This window comes from Rhinichthys klamathensis, unplaced genomic scaffold (genome assembly GCF_029890125.1).
Source record: "Rhinichthys klamathensis goyatoka isolate OS25496 unplaced genomic scaffold, OSU_Roscu_1.1 h1tg000019l_1, whole genome shotgun sequence".
NCBI classification, from domain to species: Eukaryota; Metazoa; Chordata; class Actinopteri; order Cypriniformes; family Leuciscidae; genus Rhinichthys; species Rhinichthys klamathensis.
In genome coordinates, this window is record NW_026606570.1 from 5,839,911 (window position 1) to 5,857,205 (window position 17,295).

General features: G+C 38.6%; 3 protein-coding genes across 21 annotated transcripts in view; 1 reads left to right on the plus strand and 2 right to left on the minus strand.

Moving 5' to 3' along the window:
* Nucleotides 1-5,610, plus strand: part of kcnt1b (potassium sodium-activated channel subfamily T member 1b) — a 104,359-nt gene extending 98,749 nt beyond the window's left edge. For 6 of the 13 annotated variants that reach the window (XM_056236928.1, XM_056236937.1, XM_056236945.1 and 3 more), the window contains 3 exons: nucleotides 1,043-1,105; nucleotides 3,284-3,368; nucleotides 5,138-5,610. In XM_056236928.1, coding sequence (XP_056092903.1) covers nucleotides 1,043-1,105; nucleotides 3,284-3,368; nucleotides 5,138-5,255 — 266 coding nt within the window. In that variant the 3' untranslated portion in view covers nucleotides 5,256-5,610. Of the gene's footprint in view, nucleotides 1-1,042; nucleotides 1,106-2,215; nucleotides 3,372-5,137 lie in introns of those variants that run through there. The other 7 variants (XM_056237008.1, XM_056237016.1, XM_056236980.1 and 4 more) reach the window with 5 other exon arrangements.
* Nucleotides 5,611-8,096: 2,486 nt separating this feature from the next.
* Nucleotides 8,097-12,213, minus strand: LOC130072896 (uncharacterized). The gene is made up of 5 exons (XM_056238216.1): nucleotides 12,044-12,213; nucleotides 11,859-11,957; nucleotides 10,502-11,026; nucleotides 9,925-10,152; nucleotides 8,097-9,805 (listed from the first exon to the last, which is right to left on the minus strand). The coding sequence occupies exons 1-5, from the start codon at nucleotides 12,048-12,050 to the stop codon at nucleotides 8,097-8,099; spliced, it is 2,568 nt and encodes an 855-aa protein (XP_056094191.1). The 5' UTR covers nucleotides 12,051-12,213.
* A 418-nt stretch (nucleotides 12,214-12,631) lies between these two features.
* The window catches only part of camsap1b (calmodulin regulated spectrin-associated protein 1b), a 34,524-nt gene continuing 29,860 nt past the window's right edge, over nucleotides 12,632-17,295 (minus strand). For all 7 annotated transcript variants that reach the window (XM_056237099.1, XM_056237107.1, XM_056237083.1 and 4 more), the window contains 6 exons: nucleotides 16,608-16,744; nucleotides 16,279-16,493; nucleotides 16,073-16,175; nucleotides 15,824-15,945; nucleotides 14,321-14,439; nucleotides 12,632-14,212 (listed from right to left, as the gene is read on the minus strand). In XM_056237099.1, coding sequence (XP_056093074.1) covers nucleotides 13,916-14,212; nucleotides 14,321-14,439; nucleotides 15,824-15,945; nucleotides 16,073-16,175; nucleotides 16,279-16,493; nucleotides 16,608-16,744 — 993 coding nt within the window. In that variant the 3' untranslated portion in view covers nucleotides 12,632-13,915. The remainder of the gene's footprint in view (nucleotides 14,213-14,320; nucleotides 14,440-15,823; nucleotides 15,946-16,072; nucleotides 16,176-16,278; nucleotides 16,494-16,607; nucleotides 16,745-17,295) is intronic.

The following is a 17,295-nucleotide window of genomic DNA, read 5'->3' on the forward strand; positions in this document are numbered from 1 at the left end:
GGAGAACTACAAACAGAAAGAGGAGTGAAATAGAGTTTACATGCCTTTATTATTAATCATTGCAGAAGGGAATATTTTTAATTATACTACAGTTGAGTCCAATGGTCTCAAACCACTAGTGAAAATATTCCTTTTATGTAATCGACATATCACTTTGAGCACAATTCATTTTTTTAATGATTATCTGAATTTCCGCATGAAGTCCACACGTTTGATTCAAACCTAATGATCATGTTCTCCAGCATGTTTTGACATGATCTATGAAATGTCTTGAGCTTCAATGAAAGCAAGAACATCTGACCATCTGTACTTTTATTTAATAATTTATTAAAAAAAATATTCCTCACTGTATATCATAGATGTTCCCATATTATAGCAGGTGGGTTGTATAGCGTCATGATGAATATGATTTATTGTTGAAGGATAGGTGGTCGTTTGAATGGCCAGAGCTAACCATCGACAACTTCTGTTTTGTATGTCCTGCCTGGTCTTTTATTCTATATTCACCTTTCTAGAAACTTCTCACTACTCACTTTCCCATCCTCCATGTTGCAAAAAATCATTCTCTGATTTTCACTAACTCTGAGAAATACTGTTGAAAACTGAAGGCGAAGTGTGTAATTTTTTAATGTTAAAACTAGTGCTGTCAGATTGATTAATCGCATCTAACATAAGTTTGCGTTTACATAAAAAATGTGTGTATATATATATTTTATTTATTGTATAATAGTTAATTATATTATAGTTATTATATAACTACTTCTTTTCCCACTTTACACTGAAATTACACACTTCATCTTTAAAAATGAGATGTAAACCATAGGGTTCTGTTAGTAATGACATTTTATAGTCCTATAACTAGTCCTATAACTAACATAAACCATAATAGTATAAAGTGCTGAATGATATTTTGAGAATGTGTTTTTTGCATGATGATTTTTTCTTGATCTTTCTCTTTACAAAGTGCTGCTTTCTGAGCTGCTTGCTTGACCTTTTCTTTCTTATCTCTTTCTACTTTGGGCCTTTTCCCTGCACACTGTAGAGGACGTAGCTAATTTAACCGCAAGTGATGTGATGAACCGAGTAAATCTAGGATATTTGCAAGGTAAATCCACCCAACAACACTGTTCCTGTAGTATAGGATCGTTCCTGTAGAGCAAGTCACTTGATTCATGAGCTGAATGAAACCTGATGTTCTGGAGACAGATGTTAATAGGAAACTGCACTGCTCAATTTGTCCAGTGACATTAATTGGAACAGCATCGGCAGTCTGTATTTAATAGGATAAGCACCAGTGGGCCTTTTTGTTTCGTTTTTTTTTTTAGATTCGAAAGTCATATATGCACAATTTTAAAGTGCCTGATTCTTAAATTGTCCTGGCAGACAGTTTCTTACTAAAGCTACATGAAGCCTGCAGTCCTCCTGTTTTTACATTTTTTCCAGATGACATCACTAGGCTAGTCTGTGTCCCATGAGCCTTTCTCTTATCTTATTAAAAACAGACTACAGGAAACTGCTGGCTATTGACATTATAATGACTCTGGACAAAACCAGTATGATTTAGAAACGACCCTTGCGCTTATCTGTAAAGCCAACTGATGCTATTTATTTGCATTTATGTATAATTATTATTACACAGCACACTGGAATACTTGATTGTAAATAGTCATGTACTATGAAAACATTTCAAGTCGTTTCAACTGAAATTAATGTTCCACATTTTTTTTTTAAGTAGCTGTGTAAAAAGCTGTATAATGCACAGTCGGCACGTCATTATTGCAAAATAAAAGCCTTTAGCTTTTTGTCACCCGTCCTGATAACAATAATTTTGCGATCATGGCTGTACATTATTCCGTACATATACATAAATGCAAAAAAAAAAGTGTAGCATTTTACTATGAATTAAATACAATTATAAATAAAATCTGTAACTTCATCCTGCATAGACTATGTGTGGATGTAATATACAGCATTTACAGACATTGTATTTTTCACATGGCTATTAGTCACAATTTTTATGTTAAAATCCATTTTTTATACCCAAATCTGCAGTATTGCACCTAACATTGTCTCGTCATTATGCTTGCAAAAACATGCTCCTGTACAACAATGTCATTTGACAGCAGTGCTGACCTGTTTTATGAAATAATGAAGTCTGATCTAATAGTTAAATTAGTGATGTAGTTGTCTTTTTCTCCTCTGGTACGAACTGAAGAGGGTACTTACATGACAAAGGGTACTGCAGGTACTCACTGGCATATGAGCATTGATATAATACATGATGAGTGAGGGCTTTTGATTCCAGGATGTTTGGACAGAGTGGAGTAGAAAGCATTCAGTCTTTGTCGGAAGGGTCCGCCTAGTGCAGGTATTTAGGTGCACACTTATAAGTCTGCTTGCACTGATCTACGGCATTGTTTTTGTTTTATTCTTTTTAACGGGGTGATACTGGGAGAAGTAAGAAGTACTTGGGTTTCCCATTGGTATAATGATTTAATTAGCATTTGAATATTGACTCCTCCCAATCCCACACTACTAATGTTTTTTGCTTCACTCTGATTGGTTGAGCCTTGGCTGGTGGGCCTGACAGATCTTCTAAGCATGCTCATATCTGTCTGTGTGTCAGTCTCACTGTTTGATGACTTTGGGCTGTGTGTTAGCATGGCAACCGAGCAACGTTTATGGGGTCAGCTGTGATTATATGATGCAGTATATGGATGGATGGATGGATGGAAATATTGAATTCGTGGGTGGATGCGGACCCTGTCTGCATGTGTCCGCGCATGGGGAGCGCTTGCGGTTGCATGGGCGTTCCGTAAATGCAGCCATGCCCTGTCAGTAACGGTTAGCCCTTCTCTCTCTTTTACCTGGCCTGGCACTATAAGTGGCTCAAACAGGTGGGTTTGGAGAAGCAGAGACACTTTGTCCCAGTCTTGAGTCTCCTTATTTCCAGAACTGCAAAGGTTCACACTTCTCAGTCATTTACAAGCAGGTAAAATACAACAAAGCCTCAGAAACCCAGCCTACAAAATCGTAACACTGTGGGGTTACACAACAACTGCCTCCCCTTTTGACATTTTATTGAATATATTTCCCTACTTTTGTTGGCTATTCTGACTCAACTCAACAGTATAGAGAAGTTTCATTATTTATAATAGGGAGTAGGGATAAAGATAAATGTTAAAGATAATTTATCAGAACTGTGTCACATGAATGTTTTTGGTTATTAAGAACTGAAACGGGTTAAGTACGACAGTGATGTTGTGTTTTGTTTCTCTTGCAGATGAAATGAATGACAATCAGAACACGTTGTCGTATGTGCTGATAAACCCTCCTCCGGACACCATTCTAGAGCTCAATGATATTGTGTAAGTGTCTGATATTAAAGCTGATTTGTGATTGCAATAGGGAGAAGAATGGGATCAACAAAAAAAGCATTCAAAACTCAGGTCGACTATCTTCACTCTCCAGCATGTCCTCCTGCTTTTGCAGAGTTAGACATGTTCCTGGGTCAACGAATTTTGTTGATCCTAGAACAGCATTCCTGTCTGAAAAGGTAATCATAACCCTATCCATACTCCTAAACTAAACTCTAACCATAAGTTATCCTTAAAATCAGAGGGACTTTATAAGCGAAAAACACTGAGGTAAAGCACCTATCCTGGTTGTAAGCCTAAACTTGATTAAATCTGATTGGTTGATTGGAATGTTGTTCCTGGAACATGCTGTACTTGGTGAAATCAGGTTCTGCCACTCTCCACGCCACTGTTCTTGTTACCGGATTGGTTTCTTTTTGTAATTTTGTCTGACAGTGATGGGCGGAGTTAATATAAAAAGCCTTTGCGAAGTAGATGGGACATTTGCACTTAGTGTAAAAAGACACATTTTCCCCCCATCATATTACCTTCTTGCATGAGTTTGGGGCGGGGACTGCCTGTTTGAACCAACCCTTAACACTAAGTTTTTATATTGGTATATTGTCCCACATAATTTGAACAATACCTTAAAGGGGTGGTTCAGAATTTTGGACATCGGGCCTCCTTTCCAAGTTAGCCTTAGTGTTATTTGTCAGTGGAGACAGTTTCAAAAATTTTCATCCAGTCGTTCCAGTTGCATAGTTCGCCGGTGCTAGGCTAGCGCGAGTCAACGGTAACTGCTAGCCTGCCATTAAAAACAGTTTTACCCACTCCACAGTACACCAAAAGCAAATAAATTATAACGCCAGACTATCGATGTAAATGTCTGTTAAGAGAATAATGTTAAAAATCAAACTACTCTTGCATCTCAATGATCGCAATACATTTACAGGAACTAGTTTCTCAGCAATGGCGGAATTTTACTTTGCTCTGGTTAGTAGTACTGCGCCGAAAAGTAAACCCAGAACCGAAGCGCACTACAGTCGGAACTACCTGCACTACCCCTCTCGGTTGCCTAGGTAACTACATATCACTGCTGCTGTAGACTGTGCTAATAAATACAGGGAACAAAGTATAACTATTGCAATGCAATGAAAGGGTAGTTTGATTTCTAACATTATTCTCTCAACAGACATTTACATCGATAGTCTGGCGTTATAATTTATTTGCTTTCGGTGTACTGTGGAGTGGGTAAAACTGTTTTTAATGGCAGGCTAGCAGTTACCGTTGACTCGCGCTAGCCTAGCACCGGCGAACTATGCAACTGGAACGACTGGATGAAAATTTTTGAAAACTGTCTCCACTGATAAATACCACTAAGGCTAACTTGGAAATGAGGCCCGATGTCCAAAATTCGGAACCACCCCTTTAAATTGTCCAGCTTATTGAGCTATTACATCTCAAAGTGATCAGACCACCCATAAAACCCTAGCAACCATCCAGAACCTTATTAATATGGCAACATGCTAACACTCTGAACTCCTAAGATACTGTGATGGTGAGTTTTGCATTGCTAAGCATATATCAGTATTCTATAGAAAACACACAAATCTAGTTATTTTTGCAATTACACTTTGACGTTGGTTTTTATTTAATTTTTTCAACATTTTGTGATAGACCTGACTTTCATTATGAATCAGCAATTGGTTTTAAACAGACAGTGTGCTGGATCTAGCTAGCTGGTTTTTAACCGTACAATTTGATTTCCACTCTTCCCATAGCTATATCATCCGCTCTGATCCGCTGGCACACGTCCCTGACAATCTCCCAGGGGCTCCAGCAGGAGCGAAGCTACGGCAAGACTATGGAGCTGAAACGAGGGACGAGACCCATCTGTAAGAACCGGAAGTTCTCTTTAACCCTACTTCCCTCCCTCCTTCGCCTTGAGCTGCTACAGTCTGCATGAAGAGTGTCAGGACACACAACCAACCACACAGATACAACCCATGTGCCAACACACTGACAACCCAAGCTGCCCAACCACGCCAAACGGCTTTAACTGTTCCATTGAAACGATCTACAGATTCCTCTTTTCTACCACACAGACATGTAGAATCTCGTGGCACATTTCAGACTTCTCTGAGTGTGACTGGTTATTACATTTTTGTATTTGAGACATGGCTCAGTGCGAATCACTTTGGACCAAACAGGCTGTCCATGCACTTTGGATTTATAGGGCAGTATATATCAGAAACAGTAGGTAAAGCAGTACTGAAGAGGGCAGCTAAACACAGCAGAGAGAAACAACTATTACATAAGTCAGCTGAGCTGAGTGGACCAGAACACTGGATACTGCCCTGTAATACATGTGAGGGGTTTCAGTATGATATTGAACAGAATTAGTTTACATCAGTGCTATTTTTTTTTAACATATATAGCACATATATAGTACACATATATTTGTACATATACAAGTTAGTCCACTTATTCTTTTACATGCTCAGTGACCTCTTAGTATTCACAGTATTTTGTTGTGATTTCATCCTCAAAGCACAGTTTTACGTTTGAAGTTGGAAAAGCTAATCCCAAGCTGAAGCTTTTAGATGTAACCAAACGCCATGATTATAATGTGATCATATACCAGTTTACATGGGCCGAGAACAGAACGTAAAGTTCATCGCCATATGATTTGAAGTTTACAGCAAAAAAATGGAACCTCTTCAACAGCAAACATGAAGATTCGCAGGAACTGTAATGCAAAAGCCAACTGTGCTTCAGGTGCATCATACATATTGCATGGATCTTGATTAGGTGTAATTGAAGAGATGCCAAATGGTATACTATACACACAATCAGTGTTGAAAAAGGTTTGATGTCAAACTGAATGTATTTTTGGGTTATACAAAAGATAATAGTAGATGCAATAGAAGACATTAGTATTTCAGTGACATTTCTCAAAGCTACCTAGTGTTTTTTTCTTCGTTTGTTTTCTTTTTACAACAGCACAGTATTTAAAAAAAACTATTTTATTCGAGTTATTTTAAGTACTTAGTATTATTATTTGGGCGGGAGGTTACAAAATGTACATTGCTACTGCTCATTTAAGACAAAAAAAAATCTATCTGATTCTGATTCAAATCTATCTAGGCAGACAAACAGATGCAATTAAATTGAAATGACTTGGAAAAAGTGTCCCAATCAACCTGAATTAAGCCCTACATCATTTGGAGTTGCCGGTTGTATTGCACAAAGCTCTGTTGACAGAGCAGTACATAGTAACCCTTTAAACTACATAAAACATTTTTTTAACATTTGCATTTCACAATACATTTTACATAAATGAAACCAATTTATGAGTGATTTAAAATGTGAAATAATGGCTCGAAAAAATTATTTATATTGTATTTTTTGGATTATATTAATATATTTAAAAAACAAATTATTTGCCCTCTGTATCAAGACGTGCTTCTGTATTCCATCACCATTTCTAGCTGAATATATGGAGCTGACATTTCAATCTATCATGAAAAGCTGCTTTTGTTTTTAATCTTTCTATTCTTTCAACAGACAGGCGTATTAATATTTCATTATACAGAAGATGTGAATGCCCACTTTGCTCAAAGTAGCTAAGTTTGAATACCTCTCATATAACTCTTACCTGTCTGTCTCCATAAGGAAATGTGAGATGACAATGAAAGTGACGAAACAAGGAAATCATTGTAGCTATGGTTTAAAATATTTCAGAAATGTGTATTTATGATGTTTTCTGCCTTATTTAGCTTCCATTGATCTAGCATATCGGTTTATTTATTGCTTAGCATAGCTCCAAGACCTGTCAGTAGTTTATAGGGGTGTTACTAAGGCTCCGGTTTTACCATCCCTTGACATGTTACTCGGAATACTGTACAGTAAATCAGACTATGTTCATGTTTTACTGCTTGTGTTAAGATGTCACCTACATTCTGTCCACCGGTCACTGTTTTTTTTTTAAATAATATTTGTTCCCTAAATTTCCAGCCATCATTTGGAAAGGATATGCATAATGTGCATGTTCAAAATAACAGCTTGCAGATGTCTTCTATTTTTACTAGTTCCCTACGATTTAAATATATCTTGACCAGCTGATCACAGCTGTTGTAATTTACAAAATGTCTTTGTTTTATTTTTCAGTAGTTATAGAAAACATGGACCATGCATGTCCTAATCTTGCCAAATGTGTCCGAGACCCATGTTTACATTTGCTGGCTCCTGTTTTTGGATTGTACTGAACAATACATCAACTTCTAAATTTTGTACACGTTCTTAAATGAAGTCTGTACCAACATGTAAGAATGAATCAATAAATGCTGCATGCAGCCAGAGACGTGACAGTTTTTCCAACCAATGGATATTATAACTATTGATGTATAGAATCACAGTATAAACCTGATTTAACACATTTTACTTTACATTTAATGATGCAGTAAAAATACCAAATGTGTGTACTAGTCTGTTATAAAAAAAAAAAAGTACTGTTACAGTTGATATTTTTTACATACCATATCCAACAGAATGTCATATTTAGCATATTTTACAGTATTTTTGTTGTGCCGGTTTTGCCTACAGAGCTGAAGAACAGATTCATATTTAAAGATCATAACATTTGTCATTTTTTTAAATGTGGCACAGACACCAGATCAGCTTGGGGAAAAAAATCTTGTGAAATCAATCATGTTTTTATACTGTATATCTTTCCAGCGCCTAACGACTCTGTTTGTGCTTGAGTTTGTTTTTTTGTGTTTGTCTCCATCGGTCTCGAGTCCAGCGCCCATGATTTTCCACCACCTCATGTAGCAGGTCTATAAAGGTGTACTCATTCCCCAGCAACAGGCTGTCATCTTTTGGAGAACCTCCTGAAGGGGGCGCTCTTGAGTCAGAGCCGTTACACACCTGACCCCGCCGCTGGTCTCTTTGAGCTCTTGGTGCCGCTTTCTCAACTCTCCTGGACTGCTTCTGGAATTCTGAAGCAACCTGCTCACTCTGGTGATCTCGGTGTGTCCTTTTCTTCACGCTCTGCATTTCCTCCATGTAATCCCTGTTGTTTATCTCCTCTCCGACAGCAGGCTTTGACTTGCTGCCACCAAATGATGGATTAAAAATGCTGAACAATTCAGAGCAGACCTCACTTTCTTCGATAGGCGAGTTTTTAAAAGATAAGTCGGAGAAGACGGTCGACTCAAGATCTGACCTCCATGTTTCCTCATTTGTAAAAATTCTGCCATCTTCCCTCAGTGATTTATTAGCATTGGTGAAGTGTTCTTGTGCAGTGAAATGCTGGACTTTTTGAGTGGATGACTCGAGACTTGCCCTGTAAGTGTCCTCATCAATAGCGACTCTGACATCTTCCATTGGGGCTGTGATTTCTGGCAGAAACTCCAGTGCATTGAAATGTGGGGCGGTTGGGAGGGTTGCAGGAGAAATCCTGGGATGAAATGGTCTGATTTCATGCCTGCAACCGGTTACAAATATTAGTTTGGGGAACACATTGAGGATTTGTTGATTTTGAGCCCACTGCTTCTTCCACTGGACCGCGGTCGGAGGCCAGGTCAGTACCCGCCGAATGGGTCTCGAAGGTCCAGATGTAACCTTAGCAGTGTGCTGATCGACCACAGAAGTCTGGTTTTCTGGATCAGCACCAATCGTGAGGTAAGGCAGTTTCTCAGCAGTCTCCTCAGACTGGGATGTCGCATGATTTACCTGGAGAATATCTTGACTGCTTCCTGTTCCAACGGTCAACTCATTCAGGTCTTCCAACACATCAATCCCCACACCATTCTGAGGAACATCTTCGTCTACACTTGTTCCAGCTTTAACACTCTTATCAGTATCTTCATTTTCCTCTCGAAGGCTTTCCATGTGTGATTCCAGAGTGTCTGTGGTGTTACTGAACTCATCAGTGAATCCATCACTCTCCTCGTTTTTTCTGTCTTCCAACTTTTCCGCCTCTTCAATATTCATATTCAGATTGTCTTTTTCTGAGGTCATCCATCCATTGAAATACTCATCATTCATCTCCCCAACTTCCTCAGTGGCCACTTCTTCAATCTGTTTAGCAAACATCTCTGTTCTGCAGAGGACCGGCCCGGCGGAGCTCACGCGTTTAATGGGTTCTCTAGTTTCATATGTCCTTGATGAATAAATATGGTAAATCTGTGATATCTTCTCATCTCCAACCACCATCTGGTTTGTCCTTAGTAAGACCTCTCTTGTGGCAATTTGCGTTTTATCAGCAATTTCAGATTTCACTTTTCTGTGTTCCTCTCGGTTGCTCTTTGCAGTTGTTTCACTGGCCTGTATAATCTCTGATCTCTCTGAAGAAGGTTTTACAGCCTGTAGATGTTTCCTTTCTCGTTTCCTGTGGTACAGTACTGAAAGGACACAAATGACAAGTACCAGGGCACACAGTACCACTGGTTAATAATAAAAGGTTAGTCATTCACAACATAACATACTGTAACCCAACACAAGCTAACACAGTGGATGAAAGTTACCCAACTGGGGGCTGAGGTAAGGCAATAAATCTACATACCAATTAAAATGATTAATGTGGAGTGTCCAATTGCGAGAGGTTTGGTTGTAATTACAGTGGCAGGACTTCCAGTGGTAAGGCTTGCATTAATACAACTCGTAGTGTTAGGGCCCACGGTTGTGGGGGTTTCACACTCTGGTACCTGCCATACTGGCAGACCTTTCAGCGCAGGAGGGTTGTTACAACACACCAACATCTCATTCTCCAGCAGCGAGGCATTTTGCAGACCTGCATACATGTTTGAAAGTCATTTAAAATCCAGTTTCACCCAAAAATGAAAATTATCTATCATAAACCTCATGTACACTATTCATGCAGTTTGGAGTCTGTGAGATTATGGTTTTTTAAATGTCTCTCATGCTGACCAAGGGATTTATTTTATGAAAAAAAAACAGTAATTTGTTAGATCAAATATACAGTAAAAACACAAATATTGTAAAATATTACAATTCAAAATTGTTCTTTTGAACAAAAAAATGGAATGAGGATGAGGTGATGCATGTTTTCTTTGCTTATAATGTTATGTTGGATATTTCTGCTGCATTAGATTAAGTATGAGATGGAAATTAATGTATACCTCTCAGGTATTTGGCAAAGTCCTTCACAGAGCAGGAGCAGTCCCAGGGATTTCCATCCAAACGGATCTTTGTGCCGTTAAGTGGAAGAAACAAATCCGCACTCAAATACGTAAATTGATTGTTAGACAGGTTTAACAGCCTCAGTTTACTAAGACTGAGAAAACTATTCTGGGTTATAGTGTGAATCTGGTTCTGAGACAAATCCAGCATGAGCAGGTTTGACAGCCCTTCAAGAGAATTGTGATCCAGTGTAGTGATTTTATTATTTGACAATCCGAGTGTCTCAAGTGCATAATGATGGCTAAACCAGTCTGACGAGACTTGGGAAAGAAGATTACGGTCCAAATTAAGAGTTTTGAGGTTCTGAAACTTATTAAAGGTTTGTGGCCCTATTGCTGTGACACCTTGGCCTGTCATAGTCAGTCTGTTCACAGAGGTCAGATTTGTGCTGTTAAACATGGACAAGTTGATGTCTCCTAAACCATTCACAAACATATACACAGAGGTCAAGCCAGCAGGATAACCTAGAAAAGAAAAAGAAATAGAAATGTGTGTTATTCTGAAACTCCTGTTAAAGGGATAGCTCATCTAAAAATGCAACCTTTATGACTCTTCTGTGGAACACAAAAGGATATGTTGAGAAGAATGTCCAGACTGCACTTTTCCAAATAATGAAAGTCAATGGTGACCAGAGCTCAAGCAGGATTTCCAGTGAATAACCACTTTCAGTCGTTAAACTGTTTGGCTTCAGAAGGAGCTTATCATTGGTCATTTCACAAATAATTACAATGAAATATCAAGTAACATCGAATTAAACATGAAATTTTGAAGTAGAAAGACTAAAATAGTATTTTCTTGTAAGAAACAAAAAAAGAAGAAAAGAAAGGAAAGAAAAAAAGTCCTCCAATAATCTTTATTTAAACCTTTGAAAATAGTGAGTTGACACTATCTGACCTACTTGACTTGTATTCTCTGGCAGATTACAAGCACAATTGGTAACACCATATTTTGATGGTCCCCTTTAGACATTCTGTTGAGTGTAACTAAAGTTGCACCTACATGTAAGCTAACTCTCATTAGAGTATTAGCAGATATTAAGCAGACGGTCTACTAACACTTTATTGTGATGGTCCCCAGACAGAAATTCAACTGACTATAAGTAACGCAAGTAACATGTTAACTTGTTCTACTAAACCTACCCCAACCCCTAACCATCTACTTATACTCTAATGAGAGTTAGCTGACATGTAGATGTAAGATTACTTCTAGTCAACAGAATGTCTGAAGGGGACCATCAAAATAAAGTGTAACCGCACATTCTTTTTATGAATATCAAGTGACTTCAGACCATCCTACCTTTTGGAATCTCCTTGCAAACATAGTCTGTATTTGTTTGTATACAGGACTGACACCATGCTTCATGTATGCACTGGAACACCACAAAAATAAAGAGAGCTGGGCAGAGGAAAAGAAACATCTGTTTATATCACAATTTGGTTGATTTCGAAGCCAACATTAAATCGAAGTGCAATAATACTCACCGTGCATATTGAAAAACAGCAAAAAACAATGTCTTCAGAGTTCCTGTCCAATGACCATCAGTCCACCGAATGCCTGACCTGAGTCCCCCGCTGTGGATAAACTGCCAGTTGCCACGATACACTTGTGTCATCAGTGGACTGTCAAGGATACAGTTCTTGTCGATGAAGCACGGCCTACGGTATTCCAGTTCGCAGAGGTTGAGACGCCCATCACGAGACCCCCAGTAATTAAACTACCATATTTTCTTGCAATCACCCAATGACAATAAAGCTATTGATATAAAAGTTTATCAACTGCCAAAAAAATGAAAAGTAAATGTTGTACAATGTTTAACACTTGATGCTAATATTCATAACTGTATGAGGCAAAGTGCAATTACTATATAAAGCAAGAGGTGTTAAAAAATAAAGTGGAAGAAAGATGAGAATGTCAACAATTAAAAAGGAAAAAAATGAGAATGAATGTTTTGACTTGAAATATTTATTAATTCTCATTCTTATTTAAAATAAATAATAGTATGATAAATGAAGCAAAATGACCAAGAATGAGTAGTAGTGTTTAAAAAACAAAAAAAACAAAACAGGTGATCAACATCAATACAATCTTTTAGTTAAGATATAAAAACACATAATATACAAAACTGCAATTAAAAATTAAACAAAATGCAGCGACGTATAGACAAGTCTAACACCTATTATTTGGATACAGTAGTTTAAGAGTCATTAAGGTTCTGTCAGTGTGCTCTTTTCGGTGTTAGTGTTTCTCAGTGTATAACAGAGTACCTTCTCTTTTCAACAAATAGCTTTAGGAGCAAAAAAATGGTTTAGTAAGCCCTTTGAAATTCTACCCCAGCTATACACCTTCATGAGCAAAAAAAATAATAATAAAGTGCATGTGCAACACTCAATTGATCTTGACACCAAACACGAGGCTTCTGTGAGTGTTCTCGAACGTCTAGACAAAAGGATGTCGGCAGTGTTGACACTTTTCGCTCTGGAATGTTTTCAACCTTGGTAAATAAGTAGACAGCGACTGCAAGGGAAGTAACCGATTATGAATATATTAAATACTGTCATTCAAATCGTTTACAGCGACACTCTTCATAACAGAGCATGCTGCTCTTCGCATGAGAAAAAGCTCCAGTGCCAACATCAACATGGTTACATTGCATGATAATAAAAGCACTAAAACATGATCATAAGTGCACCATAGTAAAGACTGTTTAGTGGAGAGGCCGCTACAGAGTAGAAGAGAAGATAACTGCGTCTGACACGTATCGAGATCTGTTTGATTCCCTATCGAAAGGACAATCGAGTTTAAAAAAAAAGGGCTACAGCTGACTGTTTTTTTAAAGCACTGAATAAACAGACATAGTACCACAACGCATGAAGGCCAAAAGTACGCAGACCTGGGATTGTCCCAGCGACAACAAAGGAGCAGCATGTTTCGGAGGCAAAAAAAGTTTGTTTGATAGGCAAGTCAGCTATTTGTTTTTTTTTACATGAATTCGAGTTCTAGCAATCCTCAGAGGCAGCAGACATGTTTTGAAGATGGTAAAAGGAATACTCACATCCCTTGCAAAAAAAAAAAGAGGGAAACAAATCAAACGAAAACAATCATGGGGGAAGCGTTTCGCTATTCAGTGCCAAACTAATAAATACTTAAAGTAGCGAAAAAATTAATCAGGTAAAAAGACCACAGGATTGGGGGTAAAGGACTACTTCAACCCAAAACACATTCAAATGAAGTGCATGTTGACTCATGCCTGTTTGTTTGTCCAGCGAGCCTCTTCCATCCAAACTCTGACGGAAGCAGAAAAGTGATTACTGGCCTCGATGTAAAAGTGCAGATCTTATGAGTGCCATCTGACTTCACTTTCCACTCTTTTTTGGTCCTGCGGGTCTTTTGGCTTGCCACAAGTGGTTGTGGATAGTCAGCGCATCAACACTAACGGACACGGTCTTGGCGGGGATTACATTGAACTGCTTGCGGTCCGAGCTGTACTTGTAGAGTTTGTCGATCATCTTCTTAGTGATGCTCTTGGGCCCTGTGCCGGTGAGCTTGTGGATCTCCTCTGTGTCGGGGAAGTAGGAGTAAAGGGCTCTGAACTGGCACCCACTGTCCCGGAAGAGAATCATCAAGTGGTTGGAGTCACACTTCTCCAGCTCCTACAGGTCAAAAAGAAGGCAATTAAATGACTATAGTTCATTATCAAAATGTATTGGCAACATCACAATATTATTTGCATGCCATGAACCTCCAAACTGGTCACACACCTCAAGAATGGAGTTCTTCTGTGGTTCATTTACTTTCCCTGCTAAGCAGCAATGAGAGATGGCGTTGTGGATTATTGGCTTGTTGGACTTCGAGCTCGGCTCCTTGAAAAGCTTGGGTCCTACAGTGACAAAATATTTATATAAAAAAAATATTACAACTTCAATATAACACTTAAGGAGAACATTTTAAATGTTTTAAAAAAGTATCTTATGATCACCAAGATTAGTGTTAGCAATCGAAAATCAATTCCAATTCTGGAATCGGACACTTACACACAAAAAATGTGTCAAAATATGAATATATCATCGTCAATGTTGAAAACAGTTGTGCTGAATATTTTTGTGGAAACTGATAGAAAGTTTAAAAAGGTAACATTTTACAATAAGGTCACATTAGTTAACTACATTAGTTCAAATTAATTAAGATTAATAAATGTTGTAGAAGTTTTGTTCATTCTTAGTTCAAGTTAATCTCAACATTTACTAATACATTATTAAAATCCAAAATTGTATCTGTTCACATTAGTTAATGCACTGTGAACTAACATGATCATTGTTAGTTCATGTTAGTTAACACATTCATTAAATGTTAACAAATGAGGCCGAAATATTTCGAAACATCATAAATTGCTTTGCTGTCACTTTCCTTGCTGAATAAAAAACTTTCAATATGAGAAGAAAGGTTCACTGGGACTTCTGTAGAGGACCAAAGACATAGTATCACAACCGTTACTTAGATTTGATCATATGCAGCAGACTGCATTTTTCAGAGCATTGTTATTTTTCTTTATTTTTCTGTCCACAGTGAAAGTGAAAAATAAAAGCTTTACGACATGAGAAAAATCACTTAAACAGAACATATTTAAATGTTAATAATTAAACTTATGTGGAGCAACTTGCGTTTATCGCTCGTCAATTTGTTATGTCACTTGGCTAGGACATGGTGTCCCTCTCTGAACCCAATATACAGCTCTCATTGATGCGTACAGGAGATTCTCAGTCTCCATGATTACAATCTAAACTACCTCGTCCATCATTCTGACACCCAACAAATGCCACAAACCTGTTTATTCTCCTTCTTAACAATCCATTGCCTTACATGCTTCAAAGGTTCTCTGCGGTGAATGTTAAGATAAAATTTATCAATGGTAATGTAACTACGCAATTCTGAGCATTACCCAAATAACTGACATGAACCCAAACATCACTTTAGAGACACTTCAGAGAGTTCAGGCTTAAAGGACAAACTCATCCACTAATGTCTGCACAAGCAAAACATGCATGTGCTCAAGCACAAAGACAAACATACTGGCTAATGCATGGTCGAGATGATATCAGCAGCATGCTGCGGTTTTTAACCCAGGATGTTGTCCTGGTGCAGAGGAATCCTAGGAAGTTTAAATAATTTAGTACATGAGACCAACACGTGGTACCCACAGCTATTGAGCATCAACACAAGTATAAACCACTTGCTTCCAACAGAATGGAAAGTGAAAAACTCACCGGTGTATTCTGCCATGGACGTTGATGTAACGGAAGACGCGGTGGAACCGTTGTCCCAGTCTCTCTCTGTAGTCCGACTGGAGTTGCGACTGAGGCCTGGAAATGATTCTACTGATTCCCCTCTATTTGTGGAAAGAACGAACAGCAACATTAATGTGCTCTGGAGGTCACAGTCTGAACACATTCAATTGATTCTGAAACAAATTAATACATAGGCCCACACCCTGTAGGACAGTGGGTAGGACTTACCGTTGAGATCCCGCCCCTCCTGAATTGACACTGTCTGGTTCAGTGGTGGCCACAGAGGCCAGTGATAGATTAGAACCAGACTGGGCACTGATGAGATTCTCATCTGGTGAAGGACAGTTTCATTATTTCAGTTTAAATCAAATGTTTATTAGCAAAAATGTAACTCAGCAATATTGCAATAACAGAAGGCATGATTTAAAACTTACTGGCAGCATGGCACTTGGAAAGCATATGCATTGAAGGTTCTTCTTTCAGCACAGACTTTGGCCTTTGTTTTTTGGCCTTGGTCTTCGGTTTGGGTTGAGGCTGTTCTTGCTCCTCACACATCTCTTGCTGTTTCTTTCTAAGATATTCCTGCTTTATCAACTCTCTCCTAGCCTTCTCCTCCTCTTTTCTGATTCTATCCTCTTCAGCTTTCCTCCTGGAATTGGGAGAGAAGAATGGCTTTAAACAAACAAACTCCATAAAAAAATGCAGAGCTTCTCTTTACCGTTTTTATATTCCTGGAGGACGGCACTTCAGGGGTTGTCAATACCTGGCTTCATCTCTTTTCAGCTCACTTTCAGCCTCTATCTGCTGCTTGCGGAGCCGTGCCTCCTCTGCCTTCCTCTGTTGTTTCAGCAGAAATGCTGCTCGCTTTTTGGCCAATTCATCCTCTGCCTTTTGCTCATCCTGCAGACATTTAACAACAAAACTTTTTGGATTTTTACATTTTCTGAAACACTAGGGTTTTCTGGGCTGTTTCCCCAGGGTTATATGTTAAGCCTGGAACACACCAAGTTTTTGTGCGTCGGCCGACTAAGTTTCCTCGGTGTGTTCCGCACGGTTCCGTGCCGTCGGCTGAAATTGGTCCTCGTCGGCTTTGTTTCAGCCGATTCGACATGTTGAATCGGTGTCGGGCCGTCGGTGAAAGAGGGAACTCTGATTGGCTTTTCAGCTTAATGAAAGAGTCAATGCTCGAGAATAATAGCAACACAGCGAGCAAAGAAGTCAAAACGGTACAGATAGAAGGCTGTTCTTATGTTACGTCATCTTACCTGAGTGTTCCTTGGCGAATATTTCAATATTAACACGAGCGGAGTGGAATAAAGAAAGTGTTTAGCAGGATTGATATTTAAAACGGTAAGCACGCACTGCTTTGTTTATGGTTTGTGTATCTGCAGCCTGCAGCGTCGGTTTCCCTTTTTGAATATATAACGAATATAGACGAATATATCTGCAGA

Coding starts and splice junctions, on each gene's coding strand:
- LOC130072896 (XM_056238216.1), bottom strand. Junction 11,027..11,858: donor TTGCAAGGAGATTCCAAAAG/GTAGGATGGTCT, acceptor TTTCTTTTCTAG/GTTATCCTGCTGGCTTGACC. Junction 9,806..9,924: donor CACATTAATCATTTTAATTG/GTATGTAGATTT, acceptor ATTATTAACCAG/TGGTACTGTGTGCCCTGGTA.